The sequence below is a fragment of the Suricata suricatta genome, chromosome 1 (genome assembly GCF_006229205.1).
Source record: "Suricata suricatta isolate VVHF042 chromosome 1, meerkat_22Aug2017_6uvM2_HiC, whole genome shotgun sequence".
NCBI lineage: Eukaryota > Metazoa > Chordata > Mammalia > Carnivora > Herpestidae > Suricata > Suricata suricatta.
The window spans coordinates 127,386,754-127,405,984 of NC_043700.1; the positions used below are offsets into that span (position 1 = coordinate 127,386,754).

Consider the following 19,231-nt stretch of genomic DNA (forward strand, 5'->3'; position numbering starts at 1 on the left):
GGTCATGATCTCAGGCCTGGTGGGTGTGAGCCCCGCATCAGGCTCTGTGCCAAAAGCTAGCTCAGAGCCTGGAGCCTGCTTCAGATTCTGCATCTCCCTCTCTCTCTGATCCTCCCCTGCTCATGCTGTCTCTCTCTGTCTCTCAAAAAATAAATAAAAAACATTTAAAAAAATTTAAATAAAATGAGAAAAAAAATGAAAAATAAATAAAATCTTAAAAAAAAAGGCTATCAACCAAAAAGAAATAATTTAGGCATTTGAGGGGCAACTGGATGGCTCAGTCAGTTAAGCTTCCAACTCTTGATTTCGTCTCAAGTCATTGGATCAAACTTTGCATCGGACTCAAGGCTAAGTGTAGAACCTGCTTGGGATTCTCTACTCCCCTCTCTGCTCCTCCCCTACTCATGTTTTCTCTCTCTCTCTCAAAATAATAAATAAACATTTACAAAAAAAGAATTCAGGTATTTTTAATTAGGTCTTAGGTATAAATAACGTGTGAATTATAAGTATTTGAATCATAAGAGAAGAAAATATCTTTCTCAAGGATAGTAGACAAGAGTCAAATGGTAGTAACACTTCTGAGCATCTCAAGGGTCTATCACTGAAAAGGTCTTTTGGACCATGTACTCAAACCTGAGATACAAGACAAAGAGCAATGAAAAAGAGTAAAATTTGAGAGTATTGGCATTAGCTGTAGTTTCACTGAGGACAGAAGTATCTTAGGAACACAGGTCAAGAAACACCCATGGGAATGGCAAGATTTCATTCTTTTTGATGGCTAATATTCCATTATATATATATGTATGTATGTATATATATACCACATCTTCTTTACTCATTCATCAGTTGATGGACATGAACATAGGGAAAAAGAAGGAAAACTAAAATAGATGAAAACATAGAGGGAGGCAAACCATAGGAGACTCTTACCTTTGTAGAACAAACTGAACGCTGCTGGAGGGGTGTTGAGTGGGGGGATGGGCTAAATGGGTGATAGGCATTAAGAAGAACACTTGTTGTGATGAGCACTGGGTGTTATAGGTTATTGATGAATCAATAAATTCTACCCTTGAAACCAGTACTACACTATATGTTAACTAACTTGAATATAAATAAAATCTTGGAAGAAAGAAAAAAGAAACATATGTGTATATCGGTAATGATACTGGTGCTTAAGCAAGTATGACCAATAACACCTGTTATGAGCACCTTAAATAACTGATGTAGGAATAAAGTAATAAGGAATGTGAGAGAAGAAAATTCACAGAATTGATTTGAAAGCCAAAGAGTATAATAACGCACTGAGCACACAGTAGACATCTTCTGAAATTAGTCACTAGTTTTTGAACATATTTGAAGATGCTTAAGATCCTGAAAATTGAAAAAGAGCTGAGCCAGAGAAAACTTATATTTGACTATTAGCATGATCTTAATTTGCTGCCAAGATGAAATTATAATGGAATATTGAGGAATATTAGTGATAATTAGAGGCAGAACAAATTAATTGAACTAAGCAACTTTACAGACTATTTCGTCAATAGATCTCATTAATTATTAAAACAAAACTGTTAATACAGAGACAAGGTATCTTTTTATTTCTCTATTGCATATCAACATTAACACTAACTCATTGACTGAAAGGGGACCAAACTATTTGTGAATTTTATTTTCATTTCTTAATTAGATTAGATTGCTAATTATTGTATGCAAAAAATCATTTACATAATTACATTCAAATGTAATGTCGTTATTTAAATAGAAGAAATTGTAAAAACAATAATCAATATCTTCATAAGGGGGGTGATATTCCTGCAGAGTGTGGCTGGGGAAATAATTAAGGAGCTGTCTACAATAAAAAAAAATCAAAGAAATATTTATTGGCAGAAGGAAATCACGCTGATTCACAGGGACCAGAACCAGAGGTATCGAGTCACTGAGCTGAGGTAAAATTCAGAGCTTAATTTTTAGAGAAAGAAACAGTCTCCCAAAATATTTTAGGAAACACACAAAAATTACATCTATTCTAAGACTATCTGTTTTGAACGATTTACTTATAATTGTAATTAAAAGGAGGAAAAAAAAATCTAAGGTTTAATCCAAAATTACCTTCTAGTTTCCTGGATCTTGGTGAATGAGAAGGGAATAAGGTAAAAAGGTAAGAATGAACTGCTAAAAGAACTTCTTGGCAAGAAATTGTATATTTTACATAAGGCAAAATAAACTGAGAGGTCAGTTTAAGGGGCAGTTTGCATTAAAATTTTAGGATCTTGCAGGTGTCTGAAGTTATAAGAAATTGCCCAATTTCAATACATGATAGCATAGTTCTATCCTAATAGAAGCTATTGAATAAATACTAGTTGCAGAAAGACGAAATTATGCTAATTTGTCAAAATTGTTTATACTGGGTAACTTTCTAAACATTCCAATATAATCCAAGAAAGAGTAACATATCATACAAAGCATACATCTTCCCTATGTGTGTAATTTATAATTAGACTGACAAATAAAAAAGACACACATCAAGAGGAAAAGAGACTCAGAGAGACAGCCAAAGAAATGCCAGACAGTGAGAAAAGCAAAGAAAAACACAGGCAGCCATTCAGATGAACTGTTAATAAGAGAAGTGCCAAGATTTCCATATGGGTGGTGTGGTAACGCTACATGTAGACGTGTACTAAGCATTTTAATAGCCAAGTTTCACTAGGAGCTCAGAACAGTAGAGGCTAGACAACAGTGCGCTCATTATTATTTCCCTTGAGCCAAACACACATATTAAAGAAAGCAAAAATGCTATCCCATTGGAACAAAACCAAAAGGAAAAATGTTTAATGAGCCTAATATATTCTAAGTAAATGATACTATTCATAGGGTAATTAGTGTCCTAGAACATCTGTTACCTTACCAGGGAAAACAAAATCTAATTTTATCTCCTGATATTCAAGAACATTTATAAAACCTGCAAAAGACACCCTCATGCCATGAAGAAATATACAGGTCAGGGTAATTGCAATTGCAAAATTAAATGGAGCTTGGAGAGTCCAGCATTTTATTGGACATTCACATTAGATATTAATTTGCTATTAATTAATGCAGCTGTGTCGGCTGGGCTGCATACCTGTTTGCAGAAAATCAAATCCTAAATCCCCACTGTATATATGTGATATAAAAGGCTTAAAAACATATGGGATAGCAGGAATATTTCATTTTGTATTTTCCTTAACAACCTACCTTAGTTTCTGTTACTATGTAAAATCCAGCAAGATAGAGTTCTGAGTCCTTGTGCAAGAGACTACAAGAAAATGCCTTCTGCCACAAGCATCTTTATTCTTTCACCAATAAAATAACAGTAATTCTTCAAGCAATACATGGTCCCATTTCCCCAGTTAGGTGTCCTATAGCTTAAGACAAGAAAAATATTCTCTATAGAAAACCAGGCTTTCCTTGTGGAAGAAACTGCTAATTGTCTCCCAATATATCTTTTCTTATTCTTTTAAATAGTCATGTAAGCCAAAGTTTTATATGGGCACATTGCTATATAATAGATCAGATAACAGATGGCAAAACATAAAAATAGATGAATCACAAGCTGATAAATTCAGGAAAGAACTGGAAGAAAAAAAACACCAGAAAAAAATTAAGAAAAAATCAAAGCAGATTAAATTGTAAGACACGGGTACATAGGAAAGATAGAGAACAAATTTTAAAAATGTTAAAATGGGTTTTATAAAAATGACAGCTATAGAAATCAGACAAAGGAGCACAGAAAATACTAAAGTAAAAATGAAATATTTTAGAGCTAAAGGAAGAATTGGTTCAATGGGTACAAAAGACATATATCAAAACCATGTCACAGTGAGGTGTATCCTAGTTACATTAGTGTTAAGTAAAGAAGAAATTCTTTGGGTAGCCATGCAGTAAAATCACATCATTTTTAAGCAGCTAAAACTTAGTCTGATTTTAGTTTTATCTACCACAACATTCAACATTAGAAAGTGGTGGGAAAAAATGCCTGCGAAGACCTCAGAGACATAAAGTATAATCCAATAATTTTCCACTCATATTTTTGAACAAGTAATACTGAGAAATACTGCTATGAGCTCATCTTGGAAGAAGTGAGGTGAATAATGATTTTTGCCAAGCAGGAAAGAATGGGAAACTATAGCAAAATGATTAGAAGTGAATACTGAATCTATTTAACTAAAACATGTGGGGAGTAGGGTTATAAAACTTTCATAAATGTTCTTTATCCTGATACTATAATAACCTAATAAAATGGGCAAGAGAAGAAAGACAGAAGGTTGGAAAGAATTTTTAATGTAAAGTTATTTTTTCTTACAGGTAGTTGAAAAACTGTATCATTTAAAGGTGATTAAGGTGATTAATTAGAGACATTTCAGCTTATTTTAAAACACATATAGCTGGGGAGCCTGAGTTGGCTCAGTCAGTTAAGCATCTGACTTCAGCTCAGGTCATTATCTCAGGATCTGTGGGTTCGAGCCCCACATTGGGCTCTGTGCTGACAGCTCAGAGCCTGGAGCCTGCTTCGGATTCTGTGTCGCCCTCTCTCTCTTCCCCTCCCCTGCTCACACTCTTGTTTCTCTTGCTCTCAAAAATAGATAAACATTAAAAAAATTTTTTAAAACATACGCTTCATACAACACTTCAACTGAATTGAGTATAGAGAGAAAGGGTAGTGAAATATATTAATGTGATCATTCCTCCTAGGAACTAAACAGATATTTATGTGAAATATAGACAAGAATTTTATATAAATTTCTAGTTTAAAGATAACTTCACACATAAAAGTAAAAATGTCCATCTTATCAGAAGAAACATGCAAAACAAAGGAAACAAAAACCCACCAAACAAAATACGGAAAAAATATCCTGGGGCTCAGTTGGTTGAGCATCTGACTTCAGCTCAGATTAAGATCTCATGGTTCTTGAGTTTGAGCCCTGCATCAGTCTCACTGTTGGCAGCACAGAGCCATTCAAAAAATTTTTTTCATAGTTTATTTATTTTTGAGACAGAGAGAGAGACAGAGCATGAATGGGGGAGAGGAAGAGAGAAAGGGAGACGCAGAATCTGAAACAGGCTCCAGGCTATGAGCAGTCAGCACAGAACCTGACGCGGGGCTTGAACCCACAAACCACAAACCGTGAGATCATAACCTGAGCCCAAGTCGAATGCTTAACCGACTGAGCCACCCCAGTGCCCCATCGTTGAGCCATTTCAGATCCTCTGTCCCCCCTTCTTTCTGCCCTTCCTTGCCTCGAAAAGAAAAGAAGAGAAAAGAAAAAAACTATCCTATACAAACTAAAAGCATTGTATAAAAGGACATAACAGAATTTTCATATTAATCATATCAATGTATTATAGGGCTAAACTCAACAATTATGTATAAAAGAAATTGGAAAACCAAGTGAAGCCCAATTATATGTTGAATCTGAGAGATGGATTTAAAACACACACGCACACACATAAAATCAACTATATGAAACCTTCAGTATATTCCAAAAGAATAGAATCAGCTGAGTAGAATTTTCTTATAACCATCTAATAAAACTAGAAATGAACAAGACAATGAGAAAAAAAAGCTAAAAGTTTGAAAATTAAAAACTTTAAAGACTTGAGTCAACAACAAAATCAAAATAGAAATTTTAGAATATATAGAAAAATATTGGCACTAGAATATTTACTTAGCAAACCTCTTGGGGAGATACCTGGTAAAGCCTAGAATATTCCTTCTGTAAATATTCATATTAAGCTAAAGATTAAATTAACAATTACATATAAAGAACTTTGAAAATGACACAACAGCCCAGGAAAAGCCAAATTGAGAGACTGATGAAAATACAAGTTAAAATAAATAGCAAGACAAAAAATTAATGAAAATACCAATAATCACTATTGAAAATACCAGTAAAATTATAAACTAGTAATTAATTAAATTTTTAAGAAATTCATATGAAATTATTTAGCCCAACTCTGTGAAAATGCATTTTAAGACCTGGATGAAATAATTAATATTTTAAATAGGATGACTTATTAAATATCACCACAAAAATTAAAAATCTAAATCAATCCATGTACATGGAAAATACGAAGAAGGCTGTCAGCATGTTACCCAATACAAACAACACACCATAGTTATACAGGTAATTGTACCCAACTTTTCAGAAAGCAGATGATTCCAAAGTTCTTTACACTCCAGAGTAGTGGTTCACAAACTTCAGTGTAAATAAGAATCATCTCAAGAGCTTATTAAAACACAGACTAGTGACCCTAACACTAGAGTCTAATTCAGTATATCTGGGATGAGGCCATGAATTTGTATTTCAAACAAGTTTCTAGATCAGCGGTTCTCAGCAGTTGGGGATTTTGCTCACCAGGGACCATCTGTCAGTTTGGAGACAGTTGTTACCTTAGTTATTATGTGGGAGGGTGCTACTGACAAGATAGATAGAACCCAGAGACGTCGCTAAATGTACTATGTTACACAGGAGAGTTCCCACAACAAAGGATAGCCTGGCCTAAAATGTTCACTGCTGAAGTTCTAGGTTCGCTCATCTTGCTGAATACTGGACTACACTTTGAGTAGCCCTGTTCCAGAGCAAGAGTGGACACACTGTTTCTGTAAAGAATCAGATAGCAAATATTTCTGGCTTTGTGATTAACATACAGTCTGTGGCACATTCTTTGGCTATTTTTGTAACCCTTTACAAATGTTAAATCTATTATAGTTCATGATCCTTACCAAAATAGATCCTTCTGTGAATAACAGGTATGCAAGTTTTTTTTTTGTAGGATACAAAGAACATAAATTTTGCATAACATGATAAAATACATCTTTTGTAGTCTTAAAACGAATCATCCAGATTAATAACAAATTCTAGCAGGTCGTTAAGGTCAGGGACAAAGAAAAGGATCTTCACTATAACCACTATTGTTTCACTCTTTCTGGTGATGATAGCCCCTGTAATTATACAAAAGAAATAATTATTCTTCTAAAGGTTTCAAGCATGGGTAATAGTGGAAACTAGTTGGATGATCACCATATCTGTTTTTTGCTTTTCTAGGGAACTATACAAACTAAATTTCTCAATAGGCAAGTCCATATAATTGAGCTGTACAGGTAAAATATGGACAGATGTGAAGTGAACTAATTCCAAGTCTATTTAATAAAAACATTCCAAGGGATCATGGTTCTTTCTTGCCACATCTTCCAGCTGGATATAAAGAATCCATTGCAGAATTCTGAGGCCTAAGAAGAGGGGTTGGCAAACCATGGTTCATGGGTCAAATCTGGCCCGTTGCCTAAATTGTGAATTAAGTTTTATTGCCCAGCCATGCTTATTCATTTACGTATTGTCTATGGCTGCTTTCAGGCTATAACAACAGTTGAGGTAGTTGCAAGAGAGACTGTTTGATCAGCAAAGCTTAAAATATTCACTGTCTGGCCCTGTACAGAAACGTATTTTGGCAATCTTGTCTTTGACAACCTTGTCTTAAGATGATAGAAATAGAAGACAGATGGTGCCAATGTCCTTGGATTACTCTCTGGATATGGTCACCCCACACCATCATATTGCATTGAACCATATTGTAAAATAAAACTTTATTTTGCCAAGCCACTGAGATTTACTGCTTATTTTAGAAGCTAGCTAGTGCTAACTACATGGGGAAGGTAAAATTGTGAGTAATATCACTGGTTACCTATAATGTCCAAGGAAACCAAATGAAAATGTGTGGAAAATGAAAAAGGTTTCTATAAAGGCAGTTAGTTACAAAATTAATTAAAAGAATCAATAGTCTCTAGGGGCACCAGGATGGCTCAGTAGGTTAAGTGTCCGGACTTCGGTTCAGGTCATGATATGGTTCATGGGTTTGCATCCCACGTCAGGCTCTGTGCTGACAGGTCAGAGCCTGGAGCCTGTTTTGGATTCTGTGTCTCCCTCTCTCTTTGCCCCCTCTCTTGCTCATGATCTGTGTGTCTCTCTTAAAACAAAATAAGCATTAAAAAATTTTTTTAAATCAATAGAATCTATATATATATAATTACCAGTAATGGTTAAGAATAGGCCCTTCTCCATAAAAGTACAACAAAAGAGAGACATACTTACATTAAATTTTACCTGAAATGTGTAAAATATTTTGAATAAAACTTTAAAACATTACTTGGAGATACCAAAAGGAACTAGAACATTTATAAATTTAATCAAGATACATATATAGATGTCAATTTTCACTAAGTTAATTAAGAATTCTAAATTATCTCCTATAAAAAAGCCATGGGATTTTTTTCTCAATTAGACAAATTTATTCCATAATTAATACAGAAATAGCAACATGCAAAAGTAAATAGGATACTGACCTTACAATTTACACGAAAATAAATACCAGATGGATCATTGAGGTTAAAGTGAAAAATAAAACATAAAAGTACTAGAGGAAAGTAGTGTAAACTTGTTTTAATAATCTCAGTGTGTGGAAGACCTTCCCATGTATTATGCAAAATATATAACCTACTCAGGGTGCCCGGATGGCTCAGTCCATTGAGTGTCTGACTAGCTCAAGTCATGGTCTCACAGTCTGTGGGTCTGTGGGTGTGAGTCCTACATCAGACTCTGTGCTCACAACTCAGAGCCTGGATCCTGCTTCTGATTCTGTGTTTCCCTCTCGCTGCCCCTCCCTCACCCGTGTTGTCTCTCGCTCGCTCTCTTTCAATAATAAACTTAAAAAATTATTAAAAAATATATAACCTATTCCAAAAAGAGAAATGATTGAAAATTTCAACAAACTTCATCAATATCTGTTTCTTTCATATTATATGTGTGGAGATACATACACACACGCACACACACACTAACACACACATATATGTGTGTGAGATAGTATAAGCACTATTAATCAACGTAAAGAAATATCTTAAAATATTTTCTCAAAAGATTTAAAAAAATAGTTTGCAAACTACTGGATGTCAGAGGGGGTGTGAATAAAAAAATACTTTATATATTACTGGTGGTGGTGTAAATTGGTAAAATGTCCATAGGTAACAATTCACAAATATTTCCATAATTAAGAATCATATTCTATGTCTAGGAATTTATCTTATTGAGAAGTTGTACATACACAAAAGGTTACATAAGTATTGTTTGTGATAGCAGAAGTTTGGAAACAATCAAAATGCCTCTCAAATTGGTGTATATCCATATAGTATATATGCAGCAGCCATGAAAGTGATGATGAAGCACTTGTAGGTGTGTGGGTGTGTGTGTACATAAACACAAACTCAAAGACATATTTTATGAGAAAGGAAAACAAGATAAAGAATAAAATCTGGAGACAACAGGGTGGCTCAGTCAGTTAGTCGTCTGGCTTCGCTCAGGTCATGATCTCTCTGTGTTGGACTCTGTGCGGAGAGTGCAGAGCTGACTTAGGACTCTCTCCTTCTCTTCCACTCTCTTTGCTCTTCCTCTTTGCTCTCTCTCTCTTTCTCTCTCTCTCTCACTTGAAAATAAACATTAAAAAATAAATAAAATGACTTTGGGTCAGTCATTTAAGTGTCCCACTTCCGCTGAGGGCATGATCTCATGGTAGTGAGTTCGAGCCACACACTGGGCTCTGTACTGACAGGGCAGAGCTGGAAGCCAGCTTCAGATTCTGTGTCTCCCTCTCTCTCTGCCCCTCCCCCACTCATGCTCTGTTTTTTACTGTCTCAAAAATAAGCATTTAAAAATCTTTAAAAAAAGAAGTAGGAGGAAGATATTCCACTCTATTCTCTTTTGGACATTTAAATTTTGCTTTAAAATGTTAAATATAGCTCTGTATCCACATGTAAATCTATCTATATAATCTATATCTGGATTATAGATATATATTATATATTTAATATTTAGATATATTTAACATATAGACATACAAAAATATTTTAATAGTTGTATGTACATAGATATATACATACATGAGAACTGTTATGTTTTCCTATGACAATGTGAATAAAAGCAAATATTTTTTTCTTAGAATCTGAGACTTAGAGAAAAATGCCTTGGTTTGTCCCTAGAAAAGAGTAAAAATACAAATAGGCAAGGAAGCGAGGCTTTGTAAAACTCGGAACAGAGGACATGAAACCAAAAAAAAGTAACTCTGTCTTCTGTGTCTATTTTTCTAGGCCTTATAATTTATACAAACAGGACCAACAAGAGAATTGGAGCTAATAATATTTTGAGACTTCAATATCAGAAATCTCTAAAATATAATAAATAAGAGACTCACAAGAAGTCATGACAAACTGTTAAGATTAATGTTTTCTTTTAAAGTTAGTCATTGCAAAAACAAAAAAATGCAGTGAAGCTGAATCCACAAGTTCTTTGTGACACACAGACCAGGGTTTCCATAGCTGCCTGTCAGCCATTCTGATCACATTAGCTGCTCAGAAATTTCAAGAAAGCTGTTGCTAAGATAACCTCAAACCCTTTATTTTAAATATGCCTCTCAGCTGGTGGATTAATATAGTTTCGTGCCTTTGGTTTCAGGCTGGAAAATGAGATGAGGGACTCAGTGATGCAGAAAAGGCAGAAAAGTTTCTCTTCCTTTGAAGGTACCAGTTTGTGGTTATTAAAATTCTGAGTTTTCCACGAGTCTGATCTGCTTTGAGGCACATAATTTTTAAAAAATATTCGTCCTTAGAGCATCTGAGAAACACATCTTCACAAACAAGCTAGATTTAGTCCAAAACCAGCCAGAGACAGTGTCTTGGAATAGACACTCTATTACTTATTTTTCCTAGATAAATAATATAAACAATACTCTCAGTGAGCCATATTTTTGCATATTTATACAAATTTAAAACACTTAGTGGCCAAGGGCACCTGGATGGCTCAGGTGGTTAAGCATCCAACTTTTGATTTCAGCTCAGGTCATGATCTCACGCTTTGTGAGATCAAGCCCTGAATTGGGCTCCATGCTAAGTGTGGAACCTGTTTGAGATTCTCTCTCTCTTCCTGCTCCTCTCCCACCCGTGTTTTTTCTCTCTCTTTACTTTCTCTCTTCCTCAAATAAATAAACATTAAGAAAACAAAACTATTTTAAAAAACCCACATAGTGACTAATGAAATAGACCTTGTCAACTAAGATTTTCACTAATTCTTTGTGAAGATTCCCACATTATTAATTAGCAATATCAGAAGGAATGTAATCACAATCTGCTCTCTACAAGGTTTTATTTGCTTAAAATTTTCATTATTACAACATAGTTGATTCTACATCATGAGCTTAATAATCTCAATTAATAGTTTTGTTATCAAAAATAGCATCTAGCAATTTTAAAGATGCATATGAGCAATGTCATGTCTGAAGTCAACTGTGAACTGTGAAAAAGATTCTGGTACCCAGAAATGCAGACTAGGCAAGCAAAATGGTACTGTGGTACTTAGGTTCAGGTAAGCTGCACAGTAAGTTACATTTGCCATTGAAGGACATCTCTCAGTGACTATTATTTTTTGCAGGAATTGCTCATAAAATAAATTAATTTCTATCTTTGTTTTAAGAAGAGTTTCAACCAAGACATGCTTAACAGATAAAGAATACAAGATAAAACCAATAAACTAAAAGCAATAAAACTGAGAGGAATGGAAAATGAGGGAAGAAAAACAAAATGAAATGTGAAAAATGAAGAGTGTTTATAAAACAAGGGACAAGTGCTTCCTTTTCTTTTAATGACATTGAAGAGAAATTTCTTCTATGGGTTATCTTAAGAATAAAATGGAAATATGACACACAACATCCTTACAATAAATACAGAGACAAGTTAGTTTTCATAGACCTTCATCTTACAGTGTTTCTATATATAGGCACGTGACATCAAGTCATATTATACTCAAAACAATGCTGTGATGGGGAAGGAGGACCATCTATAACTAAGTATCTACGTGATTCTTTGATGGCCTAGTTTAATCACAAGATCAATGAGCTATTTTCAAGCATGACAGAATTATATAAGATGTTATCAAAAGAAGTTAATGTGACATTTAAGTGCTTTAAAGGCATGGAAAATTCACCCTAGAGCATTGTATAATGGAGAGTAATGGATCAAATGTGTATAATTTGCTCCATGGTTGGTGCTTAGGCTCGCAATCAGTCCACATGCATTTTGGCTCCTGCCTGGCTCAGAATGGATGGCCCTGAGAAAATTAGAGCTCTTCTAGAAGTAACACAGTTCAACCTCCTAGGGCTTAATGGAATAAAGCTGGTCAACGTTGGGTCAAGATTTAGGGAGTATGGATACAGCATGACTCTGAAACATTATTTAACCTAAAAAGTCATGGTAGTTTGCCGTATGGTTGTCCATCTCCTTATATAAGGTTGTTTACATCCGTTTTTAAGAGATTGAATGAAGTATGTTTAGCTGCTTCACATTTCAGTCAATAAAATACGTCTGCCTTCGCAAAATAAATTGATGAACTCAAGACTGAAATAGTGTTTTTCCTAATCTTTTCCTCCTTTATCCCATTTCACCTCCATCTCCCTCACGTAGATTTTAATCTTCTCTCCAGTTTCTTCTTCTCTACTTTACCATATCACACAGTTCTGAGGTGGCTTGCATTGAATTTCCTCATTCATTTTTGTCTCATTTTTTTCTGTTTCTCAAAAGAATATAATGGAATATCCCTCATCATTTCTAGAATATCTGTTAAGTTTCTATGATTTCCTGCATACTTTTATGCTGCCTTATAAAATATTTTATTGGAATAAAAATAAATTATATATATATACATATATATATATAATTTTCAAAATGCATAGTAAACATTTTTTAAATTTCCCAATGGTCTGTATGTCCAGTAGCTCTATCATTTTCTCAAAAGTCACAACAATTTTAACATTGAGTCTGATGTTTTTATATCCAATGATTAATACAGGAGCTAATCCAAAAGTACTGTAGAGTTCTGGCCACCTGGATTGGATTTCATTTTTTTCAAGACAAGAATAGGTATAGAGGTATGTATCTGGTAGTCTTCTAGGTTATATTGGGCACATAATATTCAGGAGTTCTAGGGCACATGAAATTAATCTCAAAAGCCTCTACATATTATATGTTAAATGACCTCCTGCACCCAAACAAAGGAAAAGATACACAGCCAATGAACTATATTAAGTTAATGTGATCAGATCCCTCTGAGTAACTAACTGTATAAGTACTCCACACTCCAGTTCCATAAGCATATATCCTGTGCTTCCTTGTTTATAACATGTATTTTCTCTCCCTAGAATAATAAAAATTTGCTTTTCCTATCAAAATTCTGCCATCTCCCCTCTGTGAAATTTTGTGATCAAAATATTAAAGTAATGGCACTCTTTGCAACTACATAACTTTATCAGTAATTCTTTTATGAGAAATCACATATGGGCTTCCATTCTTTTTAACAGTTGCCTACTTCCATTCTTATTTCCCTTCTCAGATTGTAATCCTTTTAAGGAAGTGATAATACCTTATTAACTTTGTATCCCCTAAGAAAGCTTACACCATGCTGTTATTATCAGGTCACTCAATTCATGATGAATGAGTGAAGATTTCCAGTTTCCATATAAATCATATAACAATTCCAACAAGTTATTAATTAATATGGCAAAAATCACTGGGCTGGGCTCCTCAGAGTCACTTAGATGCAAACTAATCAATGATAAGTAATATGGCTAAGGATTTAAAATACTGCTTTTTTTCAATAGCTTCACTTCCTTTGTAACTCTAAGTTCTATGAACAAATACTCATAAAAACTTTTAAAAGTCAAATAAACATAAAGCTTAAATTAGCCCTTGCAAAGGAAATCACTTTTCTGTCTATAGCGAAGAGACATGTATAAGGCAATTCCTCTAAACACGATCCCAAACCTCTTCCCTGATAGGCAACAATTATTTATAATTATTTGTTACAATTTAATTTTTATAACTTTTAAGGTAGATATCCTTTCCCCCATTGTATGGATAAGGAAATTAAACCCAGAGATTTTATTTACATAGATGCCCAAAGTCACCCAACAAGTAAGTGATAGTAGTGAGATGCCACCGCTTACCTCCCATCACTTTACTTCAATGAAATAAAAGAAACATTTGGGCGCCTAAGATTATTTTGTTTTCTTCTGGTAGACGGTGTTTTGAACGGAGATGGCAGACTTCTTTACTGCTTTCCCTCAGTTTCATCAATGTTATCTGATCATATATTTTGCCACTGAAAGTTTCCTTTTTTTAAATATTTATTTTTGAGAGAGAAAGAAAATAAGAGAGTATGTGTATGTGCAAATGGGGAAGGAGCAGAGAGAGTGGAAGACAGACTATCATAAGGGGGCTCCAAGCAGACAGCCCCAGCAGGGAGCCCAACGTGGGTCTGGAACTCAGGAACTGGTGAGACCTGAACCGAAGTCGGAAGTTTAACTGACTGAAGTTTTCTAAAGGAAACTGAAGGTGCCCCTGCAACTGAAGTTTTCTAAAGGAAAGAATTGTATACTTAAAAACATAAGAAAACAAAAACTCAGACTTCTTATTCTGGTTGTAAGTTTGGTCATTTCTTTTCTTTTTTTTCCCCAAATTGATAATGATCCCTTATCTCTTCTGTTTCTCATAAGAAAGGCAGTGAGGATCAAGTGATTCTGAAGGACACAAGAAGACACTGATTAATACTATAATTTATTTAAGATTCTATGGTCATATGTGTCTAAATTTTTACATTAAAATTTTGGAATATTATAATGGGAAGTCAAATGGTTTTTGGAAGAAAAAGCATATATTTAGAGACTTAATGACTTGGATGCAATTCCTGGTTTGGTTACTGACCAAGCTAATCAGGTAACTCTATTGCGTCATAGTTTTCTTGCTGGTAAAATGGAAATAACTATGTGTGTGTATATATATACATATCTATCTCATCATGGAGATGTGAGAACCATGTGAGCTTATGTACGTAAAGCGCTTACTGCAGTGTCTGGCACATAGGAGACAATTAGCAACAATAAGTTATTCTTACTTTTGTGGACAGTTGCATTACGTGTTGTTAAAGTTTATTTATTTATTTTGAGAGGAATAAAAGACAGCACAAGTGGAAGAGAGGCAGAAAGAGGGACACACAGAATCCTAAGCAGGTTCCCTGCTGTCAGCACAGAGCCCAATGTGGGGCTTGAACTCACAAACCATGAGATCATGACCTGAGCTGAAATCAAGAGTTGGACGTTTAACTGACTGAGCCACCCAAGTGCCCCAATTGAATTATTTTTCTTAATTCTTTACTCCTCTCTATTTGCAATTCTGAATACCTTTTCGTACTTCTTGACCTTAGGCTTTAAACAGTGGGATGTTACAAACATGATGCAAACAGGTGCTTAATATGTGCTTTATTATTGAGCTTTTCCCTCTGTAATTACCAAGAAAAAGTCAAGCCCCCATTAGCCCATGGTCAAAGGAAAAGAGAAGGCAAGTGGAACAAGTCTGGATTCAATCTGCAGTTTACAATCCAGCCTAGCTAAGTCCAACCTAGAGCAGCCAGTCTCCAATTGTGAAAATCCAATGTGAAAGCAATCATTGATGACTATTATAAGATGCTGAGTATCATTATAGCTTGTTATGCATTATTATGGCAAAATATAATTGATAAAGAAATTGGTACCTAGAATTAAGGTACTAATGTGCCAACAGCCCAATATATATAGCACTGACTCAGGTGGTGAGTGACTGTTGGGAGCTATTTGAGCTCACTAGTAGAGTGAAAATTCCTGGTGAGGGTACGGCGAGTTCGCATGGTCTCTTGCCCCCAGACAGCTCCCTAAATCTATCCTCTTGAATCTTTACATTTCTGCTCGGACACCACACCTCGGAGTGCTTTGCTGATAAGTGTCAGGAAAAGCCTGTCCCCCCTGCCCTGTCCCTGAGGCGTGATTGCACCTGGTCAGGGAAAAGATGAGTAAACTAGATACACCCTAATGCAACATATAATTTTCCCCTAAGCAATTAACTGATAACTGACTACCTTCTGGGCCTGAACGCCTTTGTAAAAGTCACTACTGCAATAAAATGTATCAGTCATCATTGGGACTGTGAGAGCAGGCATTATGTCTCCTGAGAACCTGTTTTTCTGGGAACTTTCTCTTAGACTTATAAACAGCCTAATGACCCTTACTCATAAAACACTGACCTTTACTAAACAATGCTGTTTGCCTCTTGGTTAAAGGTCATTTCCTTAAGGCTAGACCTGAGGTTTTGTAAAAAATACCTATGACAATATGAGTGCCTGTAGCTAAGTTTTTAATGACAATCATTACTACTAGAACTGTAACTTCTGCAGAACCCATGTCCTGGAAAATTGTAAAACTTATCTATGAGAAATCATTTACTGTTCTTTCTGGTCCTTGTACCTTTTGCCATAAATAAAGCTTGAGAACCGGACAGGGCAGAGGCCTGCCAGAAGGGCAGAGACACCTGCCTGAGGTGCCTGGTGATCAGAAACTTACGGCTCCCTCACTCTCTCTCGCCAACACTGTCCATCCTTCAGGGGAACCCTGGACCTGCTGGAGCTGGACTCCAGCAAGTGACCATGAACTATAATAGGAAACTAAAAAGATAGAGAACCATTTCATGTAGTGGTAAAATATTTGGTTAATATGTTGCCTGTAATAATGTGGAAACAGAAAATATACCTAATGCACTTGTAAACTTAGGCAAGCAGGTTTCTGCCTAGAATATCAAAAGAATGAGCAACCTTCTGGCACATGAATTTGACATGGTGCTACAATAAACAAACATGCTCAGCAAACAACTGACTGGTTTGCAAACAGAACTGAGAGGACATCTAGTGAGCCCAGAAAAGCTGGCTTTTGTATTGGAGGGGAAACAAAAGTTTCTCATTTCTAGCTTTGTCAGTCAGTAAAGCATCATCCAACTAATGTATGACCTGGAAGCAAAAATCAAACCATAAATATGTATGTAAATACCTATCATAATGCCTGACACTTGGAGGCACTCAATAAGTTTAAGGTCTCATATTATATCAGGACTGGTTTCATGCGATGGGACATTATAAAACAGGTAAAATTAATGAACTGGATATTAAATGCATCAACATGGATAAAACTTTCAAATAATAAGCCTAAATGATAAAAGCAAATCATGAAAGGATTTTCAGGGACTTATTAAATTTTTAGTATCAACTCTAGTGTATGTTTTTGGGGACACACATGTATGTAAAAATATGCAAAAGTATGCATAAACACTAGGCACACTAACTTTAGGAGGGTAGTTAACTCTTACATGAAAAGGAGGGGAAAGGATAGGACTTTTGCTGTATTATAACATTTTATTCCTTTACAAGAATGCTATCTGAAAAAAACATGGCAAAAAATTAATTCTCTTCAATGTAGGTGGAGCACTCAAGGTTATCTTTTAAATTGGTGTATTTTTCTGAGTTTCTGAAATCTCTCATAATTAAAACTAAAAGTAATATTCAACAGAAAAGAAATAAAAAGCATTCCTCTCAGTATATAGCTTCAGACTAGTTCTTCATACATGAGAAAAATAAGATACTATCTAAACACTGAATATTGCATTTTGCTACTTGGATCATCTTGCTGTACCTTGATCTTAAAATGCAATTTCACAACTGTAGAATAGGGTCTAGAAATTAGCATAGTGTCACTTTCATAGTTGTGTGTGTGTGTGTATGTGTGTGTGTGTGTGTGTGTGTGTGTGAATGTAATGAAAGAGACCCCACTTTATCTATCGTCCTGAGTAACCACCAAAGAAGAAATATAACCGTAATTATCTGCACCAGTTATTTTTTAAGTATATCTTGCCAGTGCGTGCAATCAATTACAACACCAGCACTACAACAGAACTTGGAGAAAAGACAGGTCATGTAGGGGATTATAATGAAATAGCTGAATGAACAAAGAAACACTGTGGTTGCCATGTAAAACGAGGTGAGAGTTGGAAAAGAAGCAAGTGGTTGTGCTCACCTGTTTCCTGCATACCCCCATCAAGTTCCAACAAGTTGGCGGTACATATTTTCTTCAGACATTTCATCAGACATCTCACTCTGCGTTTTCTGAGCTTCATGTGCCTCTACTGTTTTCCTTAGGAAAGAACATTTTGAGAGGACAGAAAGGGGTCACAGAAGGTCGGGGAGGTGGCAGGGATGGGGACCACGAGTAAACACTTCAGTAATGAGTTACTAGTTTTTAGAGTGCTAATGAATAAATCCAAATATCTGTGTAAGGTGAAAAATAATTTTTAATTAAAAATTTTTTTAATTTATTTATTTTTGAGAGAGAGAGAAACAGAGAAAGACAGTATGAGCAGGAAAGGGGCAGCAGAAGAGGGAGAAACAGAATCCAAAGCAGCTCCAGGCTCTGAGCTGTCAGCACCCAATGTGGGGTCGAACGCACAAACTCTGAGATCATGACCTGAGCCGAAGTCAGAGGCTTAACTGACTAAGCCACCCAGGGGCCACAAAAATGTTTTTAAAATAAGAGCTAAAAATAATTTCTGTTTTTCTAATTTAAAAAATTTTTTTTAATTTATTTTTGAGAGACAGCGTGAGTAGGGGAGGGTCAGAGAGAGGGAGACACAGAATCAGAAGCAGGCTCCAGGTTCTGAGCTGTCAGAACAGAGTCCGACGCGGGGCTCAAACCCACAAACCATGAGATCATGACCTGAGCCGAAGCCGGACTCCCAACTGATTGAGCCACCCAGGCGCCCCTAAAAATAATTTCTAAAGCCCTCCAAAATGTAGTGTTTGAGGCCATTTTCCTTAGGTGAATAATTGCCTTGGCATCCGGGGGAGAAGCATGCTTATTATTACACAAGGATTTTAATTCACCCAAATCTATGTCAAGTGTGTTTCATCATATTAATTTATGCAAACAATAACTTTAGGTGAGGTTTTGTTCGTTTATTTTTGAGAGAGAGAAACACACACACACAGACAGAGTACAAGTGAGGGAAGGGGCCAAGTGGGAGGGAGACAGAATCTGAAGCAGGCTCCAGGCTCAGAGCTGTTAGCACAGACCCCGACATGGGGCTCAAACTCACAAACCACAAGATCATGACCTGGGCCAAAGCTGGACGCTTAACTAACTGAGCCACCCAGGTTCACCAAGGTGAATTTTTTTAAATGTGGAAGTTTATTTTCCAAGTCCCTATATTTACAAAGCCACATTAGACAAGGAAGACTTTGATAATACAAAATAT

The 19,231-nt window shown here is 35.5% G+C and overlaps 1 protein-coding gene across 2 annotated transcripts in view; it reads right to left on the reverse strand.

Annotated features, from left to right (window-relative positions):
• ARHGAP24 (Rho GTPase activating protein 24) overlaps positions 1-19,231 on the reverse strand; it is a 484,571-nt gene that overhangs the window by 337,929 nt on the left and 127,411 nt on the right. The window contains exon 1 of one of the 2 annotated variants that reach the window (XM_029943700.1): positions 17,998-18,106. The exons of the other annotated variant lie outside the window; for it this stretch is intronic. Within the exon in view, the coding sequence (XP_029799560.1) occupies positions 17,998-18,018 (21 nt within the window). The 5' untranslated portion in view covers positions 18,019-18,106. Of the gene's footprint in view, positions 1-17,997; positions 18,107-19,231 lie in introns of those variants that run through there. 2 annotated transcript variants of the gene reach the window in all.